This window comes from Parastagonospora nodorum, assembly GCF_000146915.1.
Source record: "Parastagonospora nodorum SN15 chromosome Unknown scaffold_4, whole genome shotgun sequence".
Lineage (NCBI taxonomy): Eukaryota > Fungi > Ascomycota > Dothideomycetes > Pleosporales > Phaeosphaeriaceae > Parastagonospora > Parastagonospora nodorum.
In genome coordinates this window covers 975,953-994,253 of record NW_001884552.1, presented here as the reverse complement: position 1 = coordinate 994,253, position 18,301 = coordinate 975,953, and the positions used below count along the sequence as shown (strand labels likewise).

Here is an 18,301-nt window from a genome sequence, read left to right as displayed (position 1 = left end):
GGAACGGGACAGGGCGGGGATTGTCTGTGAAGTCAAGCTGTCTTACCAGCCATAGGAAGATTTAGGAAGACAGGACGAATAATCATGACGCGCGCTAGCTCCACAATCCCTGTCGACCTTAGTCGGCCAGACTTTGGCGCGTCATCCGGCGACTACGCGACCTGAGGCTCCGACATTTGTACATTGAAACACCACGACGCCATGGTGTTGCTTACTATGACGCCCGGCATCGTCCGGGCGCTCGCCAGAGCTGAAGAAGCGTCGCCGGATGACTTTGCGAAGCTCCAAAGACCCGAAGACCCCACACTCGCCGACTCGAAGCCCGGAAACCCCATCTCTCACAGCCAATTGATCGACCTCTCGAAGCTGTTGAAGAAGCTCCCCTCCGACGAGCTCCCCTCACAAGATGAAGACACACAAAAGAACAAGTCAAATGACGACTCCATCACCGCGAACGACCCTTCAAACACATCCACCGACACCATGTCAACCCCAATAACCCTCTCCTCCCTCCTCGCCCACACCAAAATCTACACCCCACCCCCTGCTCCCGCCCCCGAGAAATCCCCCCAATACACCGCTCTAATGGCCCGCCTCCGCGCCGCCGAAGAAGCCCGCACCTACGAGAAAATGCTGCACCCCCCACCCACGCGCGAATCCTTCACCCAGCGCTTCCCCAGCGCGCCCATATTCGCCTCGCACTCCACCCCTGCCGAGAGCGAAGAAGACGAGCTCACCTACGACGAAGTCCACCGCCAAATCATCCTGATCATAAACATCCTCATCTCCATTGTGTGCGTGGCGTGTTTTGTCTGGGTCGCTGCGCGGCACTGGAGTGTGGGGAAGAGATTGGGCCTCTCGCTGGCGAGCAGTTTGGGGGTGGCGGTCGCCGAGGTCGCTGTGTATGGGGGTTACGTGAGGAAAGTGAAGGAGGCGAAAGCGCGGGAAAAGAAGAAGCCTGAGATCAAGGAGATTGTGCGGAGTTGGGTGCTGGATAAGGGAGAGGAGAAGGAGAGTGTTATCGATGAGGGGGTGAGGAAGAGGAAGGGAAAACATAGATGATGGCTGGTTGGGGCTTTTCTGACGCCGAGGAATGCAATATGAATTCATGATGATACCCCCGTTTCCTGTGAGTTAGATGGGAAATGCTAGCATATATATAACAGCGACAAAGCTCCTCCAATGCAACAGTATATTCCCATGGCGCTCCCATGACGCCAAAGCATCGCTCCCAACTCCTTGTAGTATCAGGCTCACTTCTTCTTTCGCCCGCCAACCCCGCCTGCAAATCTCCCCAGACTAAGGCTCGATCGCGGCTTGTGTGCCTGGCCTTGACCCTGCCCACCAGGCGGTACAGGAGGCGGCCTCATCGCGCCAGCCGGACTCCCCGGCCTTCCAGGCGGATTCTTGCTCTGCACAGCCGCAGGTCCCATGCGCTCTTTCTCTGCACCTCGTTCTTCGTTGCCAGATGGCAGATCCTCTCCCATGCTCGCCATCCGCTGACTTCTCCGGGCCTTCTCTTGGGTCTGCTTGAACCTCTCGAGTAACTCGTTCCACTTGACTTTTCCATCGTCTTCTCGTCTTATACCAATGCGATTGCGCGTCTCCGCAAAGTTGCTGCCAGGGGTGCCAGACGGCGTGCCAGTGCTGCTAGAAGAGCCGACTTCTGAGCTTTTTTGCCTCAAGTGGTTTAGGGTGGGGGAGGAGGAAGACACGTACGTGTTCGCGCGAGGTGCTATATGCAGGTACCCAATAGCTGATACGCTGTTGAGGCGATTCTTGAGAGCGGCGAAGGCGGATGATTGAGGGAGAAGCATGAGCAGCCCATAGAGGCACTTGTAAAGGTGCGGGTAACGTTCAGGCTCGAGAAGCTGGATGCGGAGGTCTAGTCAATGTTAGTAGGGAGTGCTGTGCAGTTAGTGTAGGACCGAACACGAACATGTGAAGACAGGTGACTCGATAAGCTGCACTAGCTTGTCGATCTGGATGAGTGTGTTGACGGTCATTTCCAAGTCGGCGCTGTAGAGATTAGGGTGTGTTTAGTTGAACGTCGCGGGGGAGCTTACAAGATTTGGAGAAGATGGTAGGCCTGCTCATAGGCTTGGGCAAGCAGACAGAGCGAGAAGGTAGCTACGGCGTTGTGACACCATGCTTTAAAAAGAGTAACGAAGAACGACTGGCCATCTTTATTGTCGAGGTTTCTAAGCCGTCTTCGTAGATCAGCCAGTTCAGGTGCAGTGATGAGGTTGTTGTTAAGGTTCTGAACCATTATGCTCGCAAACTCGATATCCTCATCTTTGACCAGACAGTCTGCCATCGTACGGTAGATTTTCTCCGCGCTCAGTGTCAGACACAGCTGCCTGATGATCAAATTGCCACGCGTCTCGAGTAGTCGTCGGTCTGTGCAGAACAGCTTCAGGAGATTAACCATGAATGATGTGAAGTAAGTGTCATCGCTGTGTAGAGATATCTGCGATAGCAAGAGAAGGTCGCGTGTGACAACAGCATCTGAGGGATCGGAAAGGGTCTTGAGCAGCGCAGGGAAGGTGCCGTCGTCGACGGTGAGGATTCTACCCGGCGCCATTCTGTGCAACATGATGAGCCAGGCAATGGCAGCGACTCTCGTAGCCTCGTGTTCGTTGAGGAACTGCAAAGTGAGCGCACTGACTGCAGCTTGGTAGTCCAGCTCTGGTATTGGGCGTGGTGAGGGGGTACGGTCCTCTGCCGGTGTTGGGGAGCGAGTGCCAGTCGAGTCTGCTCTTGCCGCTTGATCGCGAATGACTGCTTTCAGTAGCTTACTAGAGAGGTTTGAGTCTCTTCGCTGCGTGCCAGTGAGCTCCTTGCCCAGCTCAGACAGTGAAGGAGGAAAGCTGTATTTGCCCGCCTGTACCGCCGTCGGCCTTGCGGCTCTCGTCGGATAGAGACATGATGTAGTCCATTAGTGAGCCATTGACCTTTACTGCTGCTTTGCGAACGGTGTCGACTTCATGTGACATTCGCGGGAGCACGTGCGACAATAAGCTTGGGACAAACGGCATGATGTCCTCGGGACAGATGTCGAAGAGATTGTCAATCCAACGGAGAGCGGTCAGCAATATCTCGGTCTGTTCCTCTTCGGTATCTGCAAACAGTCAGATTGGACTGGTCGCTCCTTGTGTGTGGTACTTACCTGACGGAGCGCTCAGAAATTCGACGAGGATCTCCAGTATCTTTGGATGATCCACCTGCACGTCCTGGCCTGGTATCCAGTCGCCGTCGCCGTTGACGGACTTGCCGCTGCGACTTGAGACCATGGATGCGCTGTCTCTACTGCCATCTTCGGGGTCCTCTACAGCCTCTACAGCCTCGACGGCCTCGCGCGGTTCGAGTGGGGTTCCGCTTGTAGCCTCGCTGGCGTCGTCTGGCGTGCTTTGCAGACTCGAGCTGGAGCGCCGGCGTTCGTCCTTGCTGTGACTCTTCTTGCTTTCCACAATGCCCTTCTTGATCCTCGCGATCTTTCTGATCTCGATCAAGAACTTGTCCAGCGCGGCCTGTGTCATAGTGTACACGTCTTGATTGGAATCGCTGAGGAACTTGAAGAGCCCCTTCAGGAAGCGTGGCAGGTGAGCAATGAGCTCAAGGTCGGGTATGGAGTCCAGTAAAGTCACCCAGGCAACGAGGAACGAGCGCGTGTAGGGGTTGAGGACGTTGATTCGCTCTTCGAGGAGGGGCAGGAAGCGCTCGAGGTTGAAGGCCATGGGCAGGTCCTGGGGCGTTGATTCATGGCTGTCGACTGCCTCGTGGTCGGGGAGCTCTGGGGGAGTATGCAGCGCCGAGACATACGTGGCAGCGGACTCGGAGACGATGTCCTTGACCAGTCTGTCCAGGAGTTCGGCGCCATTCTTGACTGACAACTCTGAGTCGGCAGCCAGCTGGAGGATGTGTCAGCGATATCCGAGGTGCTTCGGCATAGTAATCCTACCTTGCACAGCGCATCGAAGACCTGGTTGAAGTAGACGAGTATCTCCCCCTTGGCGACCTTTGCAATGTTGTACATGCTTTCGCACGCATAGTAGCGCACGCGGGCATCTTGGTCGCCGAAGCAGGCGAGGACGGGCGGGACGATTTCTTCGAGGTAGCGGGCGACTTCCTGCGTCGTGTATCAGCCAAAATGTCTGCCATCTGCTCGGTATATCATGCATACCGGTCCCAGTGCTATCGAAGCGGCTGCCAGTCCTATAAGACCGCCATTCCGGGCATGTGGGTGGTGGACGGCATACGCGTACTCGTTGCAGAGCTCATGGACAATCTTAGCCACCCTGTCGTGGTCCTGGGCATTTAGTGCGTTCCGGATCAGAGCCTCCAGCTCGAGAGCTCCGCTCTTGCGCTTGTCGTAGAGCTTGTCGTTGAGCGCTTTAGTGATATTGGGGTCCATGACGGGGTGCGGGCGTCTACAGGACGTCTACACAGTGCTACAATGTCTCAACGCATTCTGGCTTGCGGGGTCAAATGTCCAAAGTCGTGGGATGCTGGTCGACGCGGATTGCCGGTGCGCGGTTCGCGGGTCGTTGCTGCAACGCGAACGTGAATGTGAAGCTAGGCCCACGCAGCGGATTGGGACATGGCACGTCATAGGGCCAGCGGGCGCGACCCACCCCTGCACCGCACTGCCACCAGCTCACTCGAGCCCGCTGATAGACTCAAAAGCAATATTGCACCATGCCCTCCACTGTCGTGCCCAAAGCACTTCATCTTGAACGCGCCTCTCTTTTCGCTCGCGCCATTCGCCGAAAATGACAGCACATAGCGACAGCTGACTCTATACGCTGACCCCAGCGCCTCGCGCGCCTTCCAACTAACTGCAGCCTCACTGGTCGCTCGCCTCCTGAAGCTTCACCTGCACATGTCAGGTGCGGCCAAGGCTCGACATGGAAAAGTTGAAAAAGATTGTGCAACCGTACCGACGCTCGCGGCAGGAAACAGACATGGATCGAGATCCTGTAATCCCCACCGGCGGTTTCCAGCATTGGGCCGTGGCTTTGTGAGTGTTGCCAGAATGATAGCAAGCCGGCGCTGACAGTGGCAGCATTGTCTGCAACTTCAACGTGGACATCGGGTAGGTAAGATTGATCTCCAGTCTTTTGGGACAGCTGCTAAGAATGTGCCTAGTCCGGAAATAGAAATTCTCTATCCGCCAGATGTACCCTTTACCACCGCCGACCTTAGTGCAATTTGCTTCAACAGGTGCGCCTTCAACGCCATATCTGATGCTCACTTCTAATTCTGCCCAGCTTCCCAGAGCAGCAGAACACCGAAACGGCAGAAGACTTGGCCTTCAACTTTGCAGTCACCAACAACTCACCGGACATCAAACTTAGCTCGCCCAACGCTCCCCATGGCAGCTCTGATACCTTCTACGGGACTTGCGTCTTTCGCCAGGAATTTGACCACTCGATGAAACGCAGCTTCAACCAGAGGACCTTGGTCATGATCTCGCATCACAACTTTCCTTCGTTTCACCATCAGCTACTGCATAAGATGACCGAAACAGGCGTCATCAGTGATCCCGTGACTCTCCAAGCCGCGTACAACCAGATGTTTGCTTGGCGTCCACCAAGGATAGGCAGACACGAACTACCGTTTCTAGGTTCAATAGTCACATTAGACATCGCACCGCACCGCTCGTTCCCGCTGCAGGGGCTCCCAGGCCCGACTCCTCTAATCTCAGATACTCCCACGTCAATATACGCTTACGAGCCTATTGGATCATGGGACAACATTATGCATTTCATGCCACCGTATCACAGACCTCTACGTTCTGTACGAGAAGCTTGTCTTGTGCGAAAGTATCATCGTCATCGCCAAGTCACCACAGCTCGCAAGCGAAGCAGTCTCATCCCTGCTCGACTTGATCTGCCCAGTGCCTTACGCTGGAGTCGTCAAGCCGTACATGACTATGCAAGCCGATTTCAAGAGCATAGGTATCGACGGAGGCACACCACAGTCGTTTATCATCGGCATTACCAACCCTTTCTTGCTTAAGCGCATTGTTGCTGCGGCAGAGGCCAGCCATCGCATGCGACCTCACATTCTATACCTCCAGAACTTTGATGGCCCGGTACCAACAAGGCGACATCACTCCATTCACCACAAGTCGAGTCGGAACGCGCTGCTCGACCTTCCAGGTGGCGGCATTGAGGTCCATACGCCCCCGAAACGCTTCCTAAAGTCCGATCCTTTGGTTGTATCACGAATCGAGGCCATGCTTAAGCTCGGCGATCAGACACGTGACATTGGACCCATCATAAGACGGCATTTTGCAGAATTGACTGCGCAGTTCGTGGCGCCCCTCAACCGTTACCTTGCCACGTCAAATGTTGTTACACCAGGCGGTAATCACCGATACGCCAGTTTCTCGATACCAGAGTTCCTCAGCAGTGTAAGCAAACATGGCACCAGTGTCAAGTTCCGCGGCCAAGGGCCGATCCAACGCCACAGAGCAAGGGACGGACTATATGCGAGTTTCTGCAATTCGGCAAACTTCTACTCGTGGCTGGAAATGAAGCTGTCGCTTGAACAAGAGGCTTCAGCGGGGCTATTAAATGCCCCTATTGCTTCATCGGCAGGGGGCTGAACGATCTACGATGCGCTTTCAACATTATACCCTCCCCGAGTCGCGCAAAATTTCTGCAAGCATGGCCACTTACAAGGAATACACACGGTTAGGCCGAACAAGGACGAATCTTACTCGACACCTCAGACGATTCATAATGAACTAGAGGCGAAGCCGAGTTTCGGGTTCACTACAACCATATACCTAAATAAGTGGCGAGAAGAGCCACCGCCATTTTGGAACACCTCGCAGATCCATAATTATACATATTCCGTTTACTTTAAATACATAATCATCTCAAACTCCTACTCGCCCTTTCCCTGCTTTCCATAAAAAGCCTGCTCGCCGCCCAACTCCTTGAGCGCCTGCTCCGATCGCTTCTTCGACTCGGCGCTGGTGTCTGTCCATATCGTCAGTATATACGTTTCGTATTATTATCTGGAGCGGCGCACTGGGGTTGCTCAGGTTCGCCTTGTGGCCGGCTGCCTGGTGGCTCTTGTCCTCGACGGAGTTGTTGATGTTCTGGTCTGCTTCTGACAGGCCGGCGGCGGTGATGTCTTGGTGAGAGACCTTGTTTGTTGAAGACATTTTTTTCTTTTGAATATGGATGAGATTTGATTTTGATGTGAGATGGGTTTGAAGAGGTTTGATTTCGTGCAGGTAGTTCTCCTACCCAAACAGCAGTGATTCACACTTCCTTAAATACTGTCATGTATTCGTGTTGGAAACAAGATGCTGAGAGGTCGATGACATGCTGCGTCTTGGCTCCGTCATAGTTATGGGACATAGGCGATGGTGGCTTGTCTGGAACGGCCCAACGGTGCTGTATCAGGATTCTCTGCGAAGGTTGAAAAGTGGGGAGGCAGTGTAATGAAAGCGTGCCGACAATCCGGTTGTGGGGAAATGACAGCATCGATGGCGATGGCGGTGCGGGAGCGATGCTCGATAGTTTTCGGGCCGTTTGTCAAGTTTGGCTGAAACTGTGGCTGAAGGAAAATCAAGATACCGTTAACAACACCAAATCCCATCCCATCTAATCAAATCTCCATACTTTATGAAAAACTACTTCAGATTCGGTTTTCGAGATGTTCACTTCCACTCCACACTCCACGTCTCCTCCCCCTTCCTAAACGGCACAACACCCACCCCCAACCCCTCCCTCTCCAACACATCCACAACCCTCGCCCCTCCCTTCCTAAGTACAACCCCTCTCTTCCTTTCCCCGCTCCCATTCCCAACCCTGATAAAATGCCCTCCCCCCAACCCCCCAAAAAACCCCTCAAGAACCTCCTGCCCGACTTCCTCCTCGCCCACAACCCCCCTCTGCACCCCCACCTCCAACGCATCCAACACATACCCCAGCGCATACGGCTGCGTAAAACACGCCTGCGGCGACTTTGTCCCCGCCCCTCTTGCTCCCTTGCGCATGCGGCGCGCTATCCGTGCCCAGGGAAGAACTTGCCCCCGCTGCGCACGACAGCTTGAAGCAAGGCGTCGCGGTCCTCGGGCGTCTTGGCCACGGGCTTGCAGAAGCAGAACGGATCACCCGCCCAATCGTCGATAATGAGGGAGAGATGGTGCGCGGTGATGGTGCCAGCGACGCTGGGCCCGCATGCGCGCACGGCGTCGAGGGCGGCGGCGGTGCTGCAGTGTTCGAGGATGATGCGGAGGTTGGGGAATCTGGCGTGCAGGGATTTAAAAGTCGGGAGGAAGGCGGGCTCGGCGTTGAGGATGGTGATGGAAGTTGTGTCTTTGGAGTGGGTGGTGGAGGGAGGGGTGGAGGGGACTTCGCCGTGAAGATTGAGGATCATGTTTTGCGCTTCCATTTCGGCGAAGACGGGGTAGAAGGACTCGTAGTCTAGGACGCCCGAGGAGGAATTCTGTGGAGGTGTTAGGTGTGTGTCTTAGATGCGTCCATGGTGTGGGAACACTTACGGTTGTTACGCCAGCTGGGTAGGACTTGACGCCTGTGTATGCCGGCTTTCTTTGCTTCGCGGATGACTTCTGGCGTGATTGATTCATGCAGGTAAAGTGACATGAGATAGTCGACATTTGGCTCAATGGCCCTCAACCTGTCGCGGTACTCGAGGCATTGTTTGACCGTCGTGATCGGAGGGACCAAGTTTGGCTGGAGCAACACTTAGAAATGAACAATGGTAATGACAATCGAAAAGGGGTATTTGGAAAGATTGGAAAGAATTGACAGAAATTCTGACTTCGACATGTGTATCGAACTGCACGTGCAAGGGTGCTAGCTTACCATGACATATACCTGATTCACACCACCATGGCGAATCGTCGGCGTAACGAGCTGCGACATTTCACCATCGCGCAAGTGCACATGGGCGTCGAAAGCAGCCGGCAGCTCAATCTCACTCAATTTGGTGAAGCTCATGATTGTTGTTGACCTAGAAGCTGTGAGTTGCCAAACGTAGAATTTTGGGTTCTTCATGCGGGGAGCTGCGATTGGGTGGCACTAGTCCGCCTTTGGAAACCTTACGTTGAGCATGCATTGACGGCACAAATTTTGGGTTTTCTTCAATATGTGGCACATTCATGCTACAGTATGAGGGTATATCTACCACACGCGTCGTGAGTTGCTACTATTCTGCCTTCTGTTGCCTCTTCTTTCACTTTCTAGTCGAGTCTTCACTCTCAGGCCTTTTGTTCCACTGCTTGGGAGTAAAGGCAACCTCCAGACCAGAATGTCGCGTGTAGCGGGCCTTTGACAGAGACCTGTCTCTCCTCCATGTATTTCTACTCGTCTCAGCGCTTTTATAGGAGTCTGATTGTGTATGATTGCTGAGCTTTATTTGTTTTCTTGTACAATCGGAAGACTCCGTTGTGAAGTTGCTGGATTCGTCCAAGGACTCGTCGTGGCTTCGCTTGAATGGTGATGGTGTTGAAATGACAGACGTTGCTGAAGTTGATTGGTAGCGCAATGATCGATCAGCCAGTCCTTTGATACTGTTGGCAATCGTCGTAGACACCCTGGACAGAATACCAGAGGTGTTCGGCCGAGGAGCTGTAAGAGGCGTGTCTCGAGCATCTGAAGCACCGTCTAGGCCGAGAATACCTGGGACTGATGTCTCGTCACTCACATCGCCATCTGTCGAGCCTATTATCCGCCGTGAACATTTCGATGACATTGCCGATGCGTTGGTAGTATGAGCTTCGCTATTCCGAGGTGTTGGCACATTCATGAATATGCCGGAATGGATCGATGCTGTGTCACTAAAATGATCGTCATCGTTCTCCACGTCGACGAGTGTCGGCGCCCTGAAGGTGCTGGAGCCTAGACCTCTTTGCATGTTGGCAATAACGGCTTGCCGTATAGCCCGCCCAAGTGCAAATGCTACCTGTCGATCGACTCCGTTGCCAACAATCCTGTACTGTGCCGAAAGACTACCAATGATGGGCTCGTGGTCTAAATACCCCTGAGTGCGTCTGGCCTCCATAATCGTAATTGGTCTGTTCTGCTGCCAATGTACAGTTGCTCCATTACGCGAGTCCTGGATGCTGAGGCCTGTGGTGATCGTGGGTATTAAGGCAGCCTTTCTGATCCGTTGATAAGCCCTGTCTGACTCCTTACCAGGCTTTTGCAATACAAGCGGAATGATGCCCTGGTTATAGGCTTCTCTGTATCCGCAACCCGGCGGAATATGTGGGATGAGATCTAGCAGGGCTCGTTCCTTGCGACTTGGCTGGGCTGACACACGATGACTGGGGTGCGAGATACACGTTTGCACGTTGCCGTTGCCTATGTCAGGGAGGTCTGAGGTGGCAGTATTTGCAGAAAAGTGAGTAAATGGTGTAGGGTAGTACTCTCTACCTCCAAAACGCTGTCCGTTTGGGAGCGTTCCCAGACTCCTCGCAGCTGTGTCGTCTGGCGGTAAGCTGTGAGTATGTAGTGGTTGCCGAATCATATCTAAGCCTGGGGCTGCGATGGTCAAAATCAGCCGAGAGCGTCGTTGGCAGCTACCAAAGGTCCATGCGTCCATTATGTATTGGTTGACCTGATAGCCTAAAGAGACAAAGAAAGCCACGAGCTGACTGAGGACGTTCTGATCTTCGAACCCTTTCCGCGTATCTGCCATACTAACGACATTCTCCAAGATAGCATATTCAGGGCGATATATATCCACATAGGAACAGATTGTCGTAATGTGTGATGCGTTCTTGATAGACTGAGGACTCGTGAAGTTCTGCTGCAACGTCGAGAAGCCGGGGCAAGGAGATCCTGCAAGAATGATGTTGACGCAGCCAATGTACGGGACGAGCTGATCATCGCTACCGGCAATTGCCATGCTGAGGTGATCGTCTACTGAACCACAAAAAAATTGCTGTGTAGTAGGATTTCGAGCATTTGCCCGTTGCGTGTGTATGGCCGCAGCGTCCCATTCGACCACCGTCTGAACGTCCACTGCACCGCCCTCTTCGATACCACGATCCAGATTGCCACCGCCGCTAAATAAGCTCATACCTACTAGCTTTGTGGTTGTCTCCGTACCAATTTCGCAACCATTCTTGAAATAATAGGGCGGCCGAGCCAAGTACAAGAGGCGTGGTGTTCCATCTTTCGTCGATAGACCCATAGAGAAAAACCAGTAGTCGCCAGCACCCTTGCGATTGTATGGGAAAGGAATCTGATCGTTCAGAATGTCGTTCTTGGACACAAACCGTAGATGGCATTTTCTCTCGATCCTCGATGCTGCAACGCTCTCATATGTATCAGTTAGAACCAGCTCGTTCACGGCTATGATGCCTTTCCGGACGCGAGTAGCTTGTTCTTTCAGGTCGCGGCCGAGTCTGGCGAAACATCGTACGATAACATGAGCCGTATCTTCTTGTAACTGATGAAACACAACAGGCTCCAGAACCTTCTTGTCGCCGAGTAGTTTCGTAATATACACGCTCTCACCGCGCGTGTAACTCTTGAGTTCCTTCGATGGTTGCTTCTTGCATTCGCAGATTTTATGCCCCTCTGTAAACGTTGTGAAAGCACTGTCTTGTGTGATGTATGTCTGCCGCACAAAGAACGCGCTCGATGGTATAGTTGTCGGAGACCATGCAACGTCATAGCGTCCTTTGATATGTGTAGACAGTAGCGCTCCGTCGTCGCAATTGCAATTATCCGAGAAGAAGAGTTCATTCTGACGGGGATATTGGGCAATGAAGATGTTGGTTTCGCGAGGTCTGTATAGGTACAGCCCGAAAAGGCGTTGTGCACCATTTTGCGTCAACTCAACGTCCGTGACGTGCAATAGCCATTCCCAGTCTGCGTTTCGCCACTTCTGCTTGTCTGCTCTGTCTGGATCAAACGCAACTACATCGCCAACCTGCACCAGAGCTTGCACGTATGGGTGAAGTGTCGGTGTTGTTTCAGGTCCAGTTGCGGCTGCAATGAACCCCATATCAGCGCTTCGCTGTTGCTGCTGTGCCTTGACACCCTTTGACAGCGCAATTGGGCATATGACCTTGCCGAAGTACATGTGCTTGAAGCATGCATATACGTCAGGTGTTGCTAGTGTGCTTTTCGCGATGCGCTCCTGTGGCTCAACCTGAACCAACCCGCCAGTCATGCAATCAGCCCATAGGGGATGAGCAAGCAAACTGCGCGAATTTGGCAGGTTGTATGCTTGTTGATACAAGAAGTCGATGTAGGCGTTGACGCAGACTCGGAAGTCCCGCCGGTCGTGGAGAGCATGGTACCATTCATCGAACGTTGTCTGTCCGATAAATCGTGCGGTCAGCCACGGTTGGAAGGCAGAGCGAAAATGGTCCAGACCGATCGACCCTCGCGTTTTTGCATCCAGGAAATCTAGGACGTGCTTTGCTAACTGGGCTACCCAGAGGAACGGAAGATGATGTCTTGCATAGGCTGGAGTGGGTTCATTCAGCCTATACCAGATGTCATATGCTGGGTCCTTCATCGCGGAAGCGGACTGAACATATGTTGCAGTCGTGGGGTCGTCAGAGTCGCCATAGCCCTCAATTGAGAAGTCGTTGAGCGGGACGCCCTCAACATAGTGCTTTACGCCACCCATGCAGAGGAATCCATCGAATAACATCTTTTTCGATCTGGGAACTTCCAGATGATGTAAGCCAAGTAGCTCATAGCTTCTCGCCTTGCTATCTGGACAAATGTAGATCTCGAAGTCATGAAGGTCTGCGACCATGACTGGTCGTTTTGAACGATAGCCATCCCATGCTGGAGTCCTAGTATCGAATTTGTTCCATTGAGTCTATTATCGTTAGCTGCACTATCTAATTAGGAGAACATTGGTTGAGTACCTTCAGAGACTTCAACGCCACATCCTCCCGTGTGATAGGGCACGGGGGTGTCCATCCCGGAGCATGCGACCGCGCGAAATCATTGATTGAGGAGCCGTCCTGGCTGACATGTGCTGTCAAGGATCCTTGCGCCCCATTGTGTTGTCGTTTGCTTGAGTCTGCCTGTGCAGCAGCAATAGCATCGGAGAAGTCCGACATCTTAGCTAGTACACTCGCGCCTGGTCTCGCAGAGGTGGAATCGCGAGCAGTGTAGCGAGATCTAGGAGATGGCGGACAGATTTTTGGCGACGCAAACAAAGAGCAAGCAGTTCAAATTACAGCTAAGCTCTTCTACGCAACCATTCTGACACAGTTGTTTTAGTGACCGTGAATGCGAATATCCTTATGAGTGGACCAAAGTGAACGAGTCCTACAAACAAAATCGCAAACAGTGACTCACGCGCAAGTTCAGGTCAACAAGCATTATGACAGTAAAGGAAAAGCAAACGTATGCGATCTGGATGAGTGCGGTAAGCTGGCGCAGTATTGGTGGTTCAGCAGTCGCAGTTCGGAGGTTAGGGCGCCAGTGCAGCCGGCAGGTGGGCAATCACTTCCCAGCCACCCATGAACAGGCAAGGAAGACTCACTTCCATGAAGCATCGTCTGTATACGACATGGAAGAAGAAGAAATTTGTGTGCTTGGCATTTACACAAGTGGCGTCAAGGTGAAGGTGAATGGTGAGAGGTACGGATCGCGTATTGCAGCGGGCGCGTCGTTGCCCCGCCGGCACGTGCTCGCGCGTCAAGGCGCGTTTCGGGAAGAGAACATGGGATTTTTGAACTATCTAGCAAACTTCTACCTTCCACAAGGTCGATGTTGATGTAATCAGAATCGGGGATACTTTTGTTCCCGCGTTAGGCAAAATGCTAACGCAGGTCCATGAATTAAGGCTCCTCCATTGATGCAACGTGACTTGACGTATAGAGTAGGTACAACGTGGGGGTTTATGTCCAAACACCTCCACGCCATAATTCTATTAAGACAGATAACAAAGCGTATTTCATGCAGAGCAGTCTAAGATCCGCAGAGCACGCTGCTTTACCCATGCAGCAAGCGGCCTTCATCAATGCAACCAACCATCCAAACGCCTCGCCAGGAAACGCCAGGCATCATGAAGAATACATAAATGCAGCCATTAATCGTGTTTCGGCGCATAATCCCATATATGCGACGAGTCATAGCTCTCCGTCTCCTCTTTCCTCTTTGCCGGATCATCGCCCCTCTTCTTCGCCTCTTCTCTCAGCTCATCCAGCTGCCTGTCCAATTTCACGACTTGGTAGTTTATTTCGGTAAACTCATTCCGCTCCTCCTGGGTGTACTCTGGAGATTTACCCGCCATTTTGGCTTCCTCTTCCTTCTGCTTCCATGGTTCAAGTTTGGCAGCCAGCGCGTTACGCTTGTCTTGCATCTCGAAGTACTCGGCGAATTTCTTCTGCCCGCCGAAGCAGTAGCCGTAGCCATCGCAGTAGCACGTGTTCATGGCGGGACAGAGGACCTCGTGGCCGGTGAAGATGTAGTGCCAGATGTACTCGAAGACGCGGCCGGAGAACTGGTCGTCCATGCCGGTTGTGAGCAGCCACTTGCGGTAGTGCTTGAAGCGCTCAATGGGCACCTCGCGGATCCGTTGGCGCGAGACGGCGAACTGCGCGCAGCAGGTGCCGGATATTGAGGGCGGGATAGGCGCGCCCGGGTGGATCTCTTCCCAGATTTCACGCCGCCAGTAGATTTCCTCGGGCTTGTGGTAGAAGTCAAAGTCGATGCCGGGGCGGTCCAGGTGGATCCAGTCGGGGCAGCCGGGATCGTGGTGGCAGCGCACATTCATGTAGCCGAGGCGCGCGACGCGCTCGTGGTTGAGGCGCTTGATCATGGTGGCGGCATCTTGGCCCATGAGCATGTTGTTGTGCCATGCGTAGCGGTGGGCGTGCATGAAGAGGGTTGTGTCGGGCAGGTCGTCGTAGTGGTCGATGATGTAGCTGAGGTACACCTGTTCCCATTGTCAGCTCTCAGCTCTCAACGCTCAACTCTCACACGACCAAATGTCTCGGCTTCCACCGCACTCACCATGGCCTCGCGACCCTTGTTCTTCGGGATCTTGTGTTCCGCATTGGGGTTGTCGACTTCGTAGATGACCAGCGGCACATCCGGTATCTCCTCCTCCATCCAGCCAAGGTCCTCGTCCTTGGTCTTGGGCACCACAATCTTGACCGTGTAGTTGGAGCCAGGCGGCTTCAGGGCGCCATCGCTGAACTTGGGCAGTATGCTAAAGTCGAGCGGGTCGCCCTTGTAGGCGGGGGTTGCGACAGTCTTCGGCTTGGGGTTCGGGACCCATCCTGATATCGCATGGCCTGCACTTGCACCTGGCAGATGGAGGTACCACCAGACAAAGCAAAGACACAGGAACACAAACACAAAGGGAATCAGACGCGGCGGGCCGGACAGCATGTTGACGGCGGAGCGAGCGGTGGATGTTCGGCACAGTGGTTCAGTCCATCAAGCAGGAATGGAGTCCAAGTCGAGGCAGATGGTGTCTGGCGCAATGTGGTCATTGTTGGCAGGTGGAGATCTTGGGGGCTAGTGCGCCGCGTTGACTTTTGGTGGTCCCGTATCGCTGGTTTCACCTTGCCCAAACAGACGGCCCTTGCGCCATCCCTGTGCAACCATTACACTCTGGACCTGAGTCTCGCTCGCTAAGAATAAATTGCAAGGGCATACCTGCAGCCTCCTACATTCCCTACAGTTACAGTGCGCGCACAACTATGTAAACCCTATCAACGCAAAGCCTGGACTACTCTCGCTTCATTCCCACCTTTCCAATGCCTCTCAGCCCCCACGCGAACAGGACCGCAGTGGCGCAGCTGAGCGCAAACAAGTACCAGTATGCAGCGCGGAAGCCCTCCATGAGCGCTTCTGGGCCTTCTTTCTCCTGGTGCCGTGAATGGCTTGTGATGCTAGTTGCAATCACTCCGCTGCAACGGGAACCACCAAGTCAGTGACAACCTACAAGGCGTTGACATCGAAACTCACCTTGTCGCAAGTCCAACACTCTTGCCAATCTGCGCGATGGTATTAAAGACGCCTCCTGCAAGCCCTTGTGTTCGGGCAGGACTGAGAATGTCAGCTTAATATGGCACCCCGAAGGTATTTGATGTGACGTACAACACCGAAGTGATTACCAGACTCGAGATGGTGTAGAGGACGTCAGAGCCTATCGGCATGAGGAAGGTAGCTGGGAATGCGCAAACCCAATACGTCCACTCAGGCTGGATCACGCACATCAGCAACGCGGCCACAGTAGCCAGGAAGACGCCAATGTGCACGGTGTAGTCGGCGCGCACTCTGTGGGCTATCAGTCCCATTGCGACGTTGGCTATGATACCACCAACAGGAGTTGGAAGGAAACGGATCGATGTTTGGAGCGCAGAGAGACCTTGTACGTCTTGGAAGAAGAGCGTCATGTATGTCTCGATGCCATTAAAGACGCCCCAGACGAGGAATACCCCCACACAGATAACGCTGAAGATGCGGTTTTTCCAGAGAGAGTTTGGAATCACGGCTGGACGGCCGAGTTTCTCCTGGCGTCCGACCCACACGATGAAGCCAGGGATCAGAGCGATTGCGGTGATGAGAAGTCCGAGGGTAGTTGCTTCGCGGATCTTTGCAGTGTCCTCTGAGATCAAGCTGCATCTTGTCAGATTCGAGGTCCATCGTGGGTATATACCAGCTACTTACACAAAGCAGTAGGAAAGCAGTGCTAAAGAGATGCTTCCCATGGCTATCCCGACCCCAGTCGATTTCAGTCCTGAGTCTGTGAAACACCTGAGTCTGCTTGTCTGCAACCTTGGGCAGTCCGAACAGTGCGATAACGAAGATGATGGTGTTAACAATGGCACAAAGGTGGAATCCCCATCGCCAGCCAATAGTATCGGCAAATATCCCCCCAAGAACCAAGCCGAGCGAGAACCCAATGGGCTGGCCTCCACCCATTGAAGCAAACGCGATGTTCCTGCTTTTGCCCTCTGGGAATGTAGCCGTGATAGTGCTGACTGCCGAGGGTAAGCAGAACGATATCGCGATACCACCAAGAGCACGGAAGACGATGAGTTGAGTGCCCGTCCGGGAGAGTCCAGAGGCAAGGGTGAACACAGACTGCAGTACGCAGCCTGTCAGATACATTGGCCTGGAACCTATTACATCTGACACTGAGCCTAGCAATAACAGCGTGCAACCGCATGTCAGCGCGTAGACAGATACGGGCCTGAGTTTCGTCAGCTCCTCTCAATTAGATAGATTCGATAGTATCACCATAGGAGCACACTTGGTGCAAGCTGCAAGTCTCTCGCCATCGTCGGCAACACAACAGTCGTAACTCCTGAGAGCATGGCACTGATCATTGTGACACACACAACTGTCACAAGAACAATGGCAGTCGTCCTTTTCCCTGGTGCCTGCAAATGCTCGACATCGACGGCATTAGTTGAAGCGATGATTGGCTGTCCATCGTCGTTCAAAGACGAAGCTCGGTCGCCCTTGATATGCACATTGGGTGGATCTGTTAATGGAGTCTGAGGGTATTCCATGAGCTCGATTGACGTTGCAGTGCGCGACATTGTAGGCGAACAATTTCCTGGTGAGTACCTTAGGTATGAAGACAGACGTGGAGAGCACTGGGAGTCAGACTGTCCTGGTGCTCAGGAAGCCTTCTACGAAAACAGGGAACATCATATTTATCATTCAAGCTCTCTTGACTAAGGGCACGTCTAAAAGTACCCGATCAGGCTGCCTTTGTGTGATTGACGGTAGGGCGCGCGCTAGGAGACCGTGCAGCGGGTAATTCTCCGTCGGTTGTCGATGAAGAAGTCTGGACTGACATGGAAGCACGGTCGTTCTTGGACTTATCGATAAGAAGCCACAGCCATATGTGGCTGTGCTGCGGACTCCCGAGAGTTAGAACACCTCGAGGACAACAAGCTGAGTACATTGACGACAGGAGGCAGAAATACCAATTCTGTCTGTACATATCCCGGAGGCTTCTTTCGTTGTTTCTCTAGCCCTTTGCGCAATTCTCAGCTGGTCCTGTGAGATTTCAGGCCCCGGACGTAATGCTACACGTTGCAACTTCGTGAGACCGCGGCTGCTACACTCCACCCACAACCAATTGCGCACTGCCTGAAGCTTCCTAAAGTCTCATCGGTGTCCAAGACAGCTTGATATATATTCTTGCACTATGTGGACACCAGCTTCTTTGCTAGGCGCGCGGGGTCTGTTCGCCCTCAGTGCGGTCCACCACATTGGCGCCCTTGCGAGTCCAAGCATAAACGTTGCTTTGCGGGCCTCGTTCAGCCCTGCACCATATTTGGTAGAGCTCTTGTACTTCA

The 18,301-nt window shown here is 53.4% G+C and overlaps 8 protein-coding genes across 8 annotated transcripts; 2 read left to right on the top strand and 6 right to left on the bottom strand.

Moving 5' to 3' along the window:
- Positions 1-201: 201 nt before the first annotated feature.
- On the top strand, positions 202-1,062 carry SNOG_03044 (hypothetical protein; the record flags this gene model as incomplete). Its single annotated transcript, XM_001793581.1, has 1 exon — positions 202-1,062. One exon carries the CDS (start codon positions 202-204, stop codon positions 1,060-1,062), a length of 861 nt encoding a protein of 286 aa, XP_001793633.1.
- A 191-nt stretch (positions 1,063-1,253) lies between these two features.
- SNOG_03043 (hypothetical protein) lies at positions 1,254-4,414 on the bottom strand (the record flags this gene model as incomplete). The annotated part of the gene is made up of 7 exons (XM_001793580.1): positions 1,254-1,885; positions 1,940-2,019; positions 2,067-2,781; positions 2,891-3,121; positions 3,170-3,911; positions 3,962-4,129; positions 4,184-4,414. 7 exons carry the CDS (start codon positions 4,412-4,414, stop codon positions 1,254-1,256), a joined length of 2,799 nt encoding a protein of 932 aa, XP_001793632.1.
- A 1,019-nt stretch (positions 4,415-5,433) lies between these two features.
- Positions 5,434-6,555, top strand: SNOG_03042 (hypothetical protein; the record flags this gene model as incomplete). Its single annotated transcript, XM_001793579.1, has 3 exons — positions 5,434-5,587; positions 5,787-6,418; positions 6,478-6,555. 3 exons carry the CDS (start codon positions 5,434-5,436, stop codon positions 6,553-6,555), a joined length of 864 nt encoding a protein of 287 aa, XP_001793631.1.
- Positions 6,556-6,897: 342 nt separating this feature from the next.
- Positions 6,898-7,180, bottom strand: SNOG_03041 (hypothetical protein; the record flags this gene model as incomplete). Its single annotated transcript, XM_001793578.1, has 2 exons — positions 6,898-6,992; positions 7,045-7,180. 2 exons carry the CDS (start codon positions 7,178-7,180, stop codon positions 6,898-6,900), a joined length of 231 nt encoding a protein of 76 aa, XP_001793630.1.
- An 848-nt stretch (positions 7,181-8,028) lies between these two features.
- SNOG_03040 (hypothetical protein) lies at positions 8,029-8,987 on the bottom strand (the record flags this gene model as incomplete). The annotated part of the gene is made up of 3 exons (XM_001793577.1): positions 8,029-8,450; positions 8,528-8,720; positions 8,853-8,987. The coding sequence occupies 3 exons, from the start codon at positions 8,985-8,987 to the stop codon at positions 8,029-8,031; spliced, it is 750 nt and encodes a 249-aa protein (XP_001793629.1).
- A 235-nt stretch (positions 8,988-9,222) lies between these two features.
- Positions 9,223-12,663, bottom strand: SNOG_03039 (hypothetical protein; the record flags this gene model as incomplete). The annotated part of the gene is made up of 1 exon (XM_001793576.1): positions 9,223-12,663. The coding sequence occupies one exon, from the start codon at positions 12,661-12,663 to the stop codon at positions 9,223-9,225; it is 3,441 nt and encodes a 1,146-aa protein (XP_001793628.1).
- Positions 12,664-14,061: 1,398 nt separating this feature from the next.
- Positions 14,062-15,368, bottom strand: SNOG_03038 (hypothetical protein; the record flags this gene model as incomplete). The annotated part of the gene is made up of 2 exons (XM_001793575.1): positions 14,062-14,910; positions 14,955-15,368. 2 exons carry the CDS (start codon positions 15,366-15,368, stop codon positions 14,062-14,064), a joined length of 1,263 nt encoding a protein of 420 aa, XP_001793627.1.
- Positions 15,369-15,711: 343 nt separating this feature from the next.
- SNOG_03037 (hypothetical protein) lies at positions 15,712-17,533 on the bottom strand (the record flags this gene model as incomplete). The annotated part of the gene is made up of 5 exons (XM_001793574.1): positions 15,712-15,892; positions 15,951-16,031; positions 16,083-16,579; positions 16,656-17,086; positions 17,242-17,533. 5 exons carry the CDS (start codon positions 17,531-17,533, stop codon positions 15,712-15,714), a joined length of 1,482 nt encoding a protein of 493 aa, XP_001793626.1.
- Between the last annotated feature and the right edge of the window lie 768 nt (positions 17,534-18,301).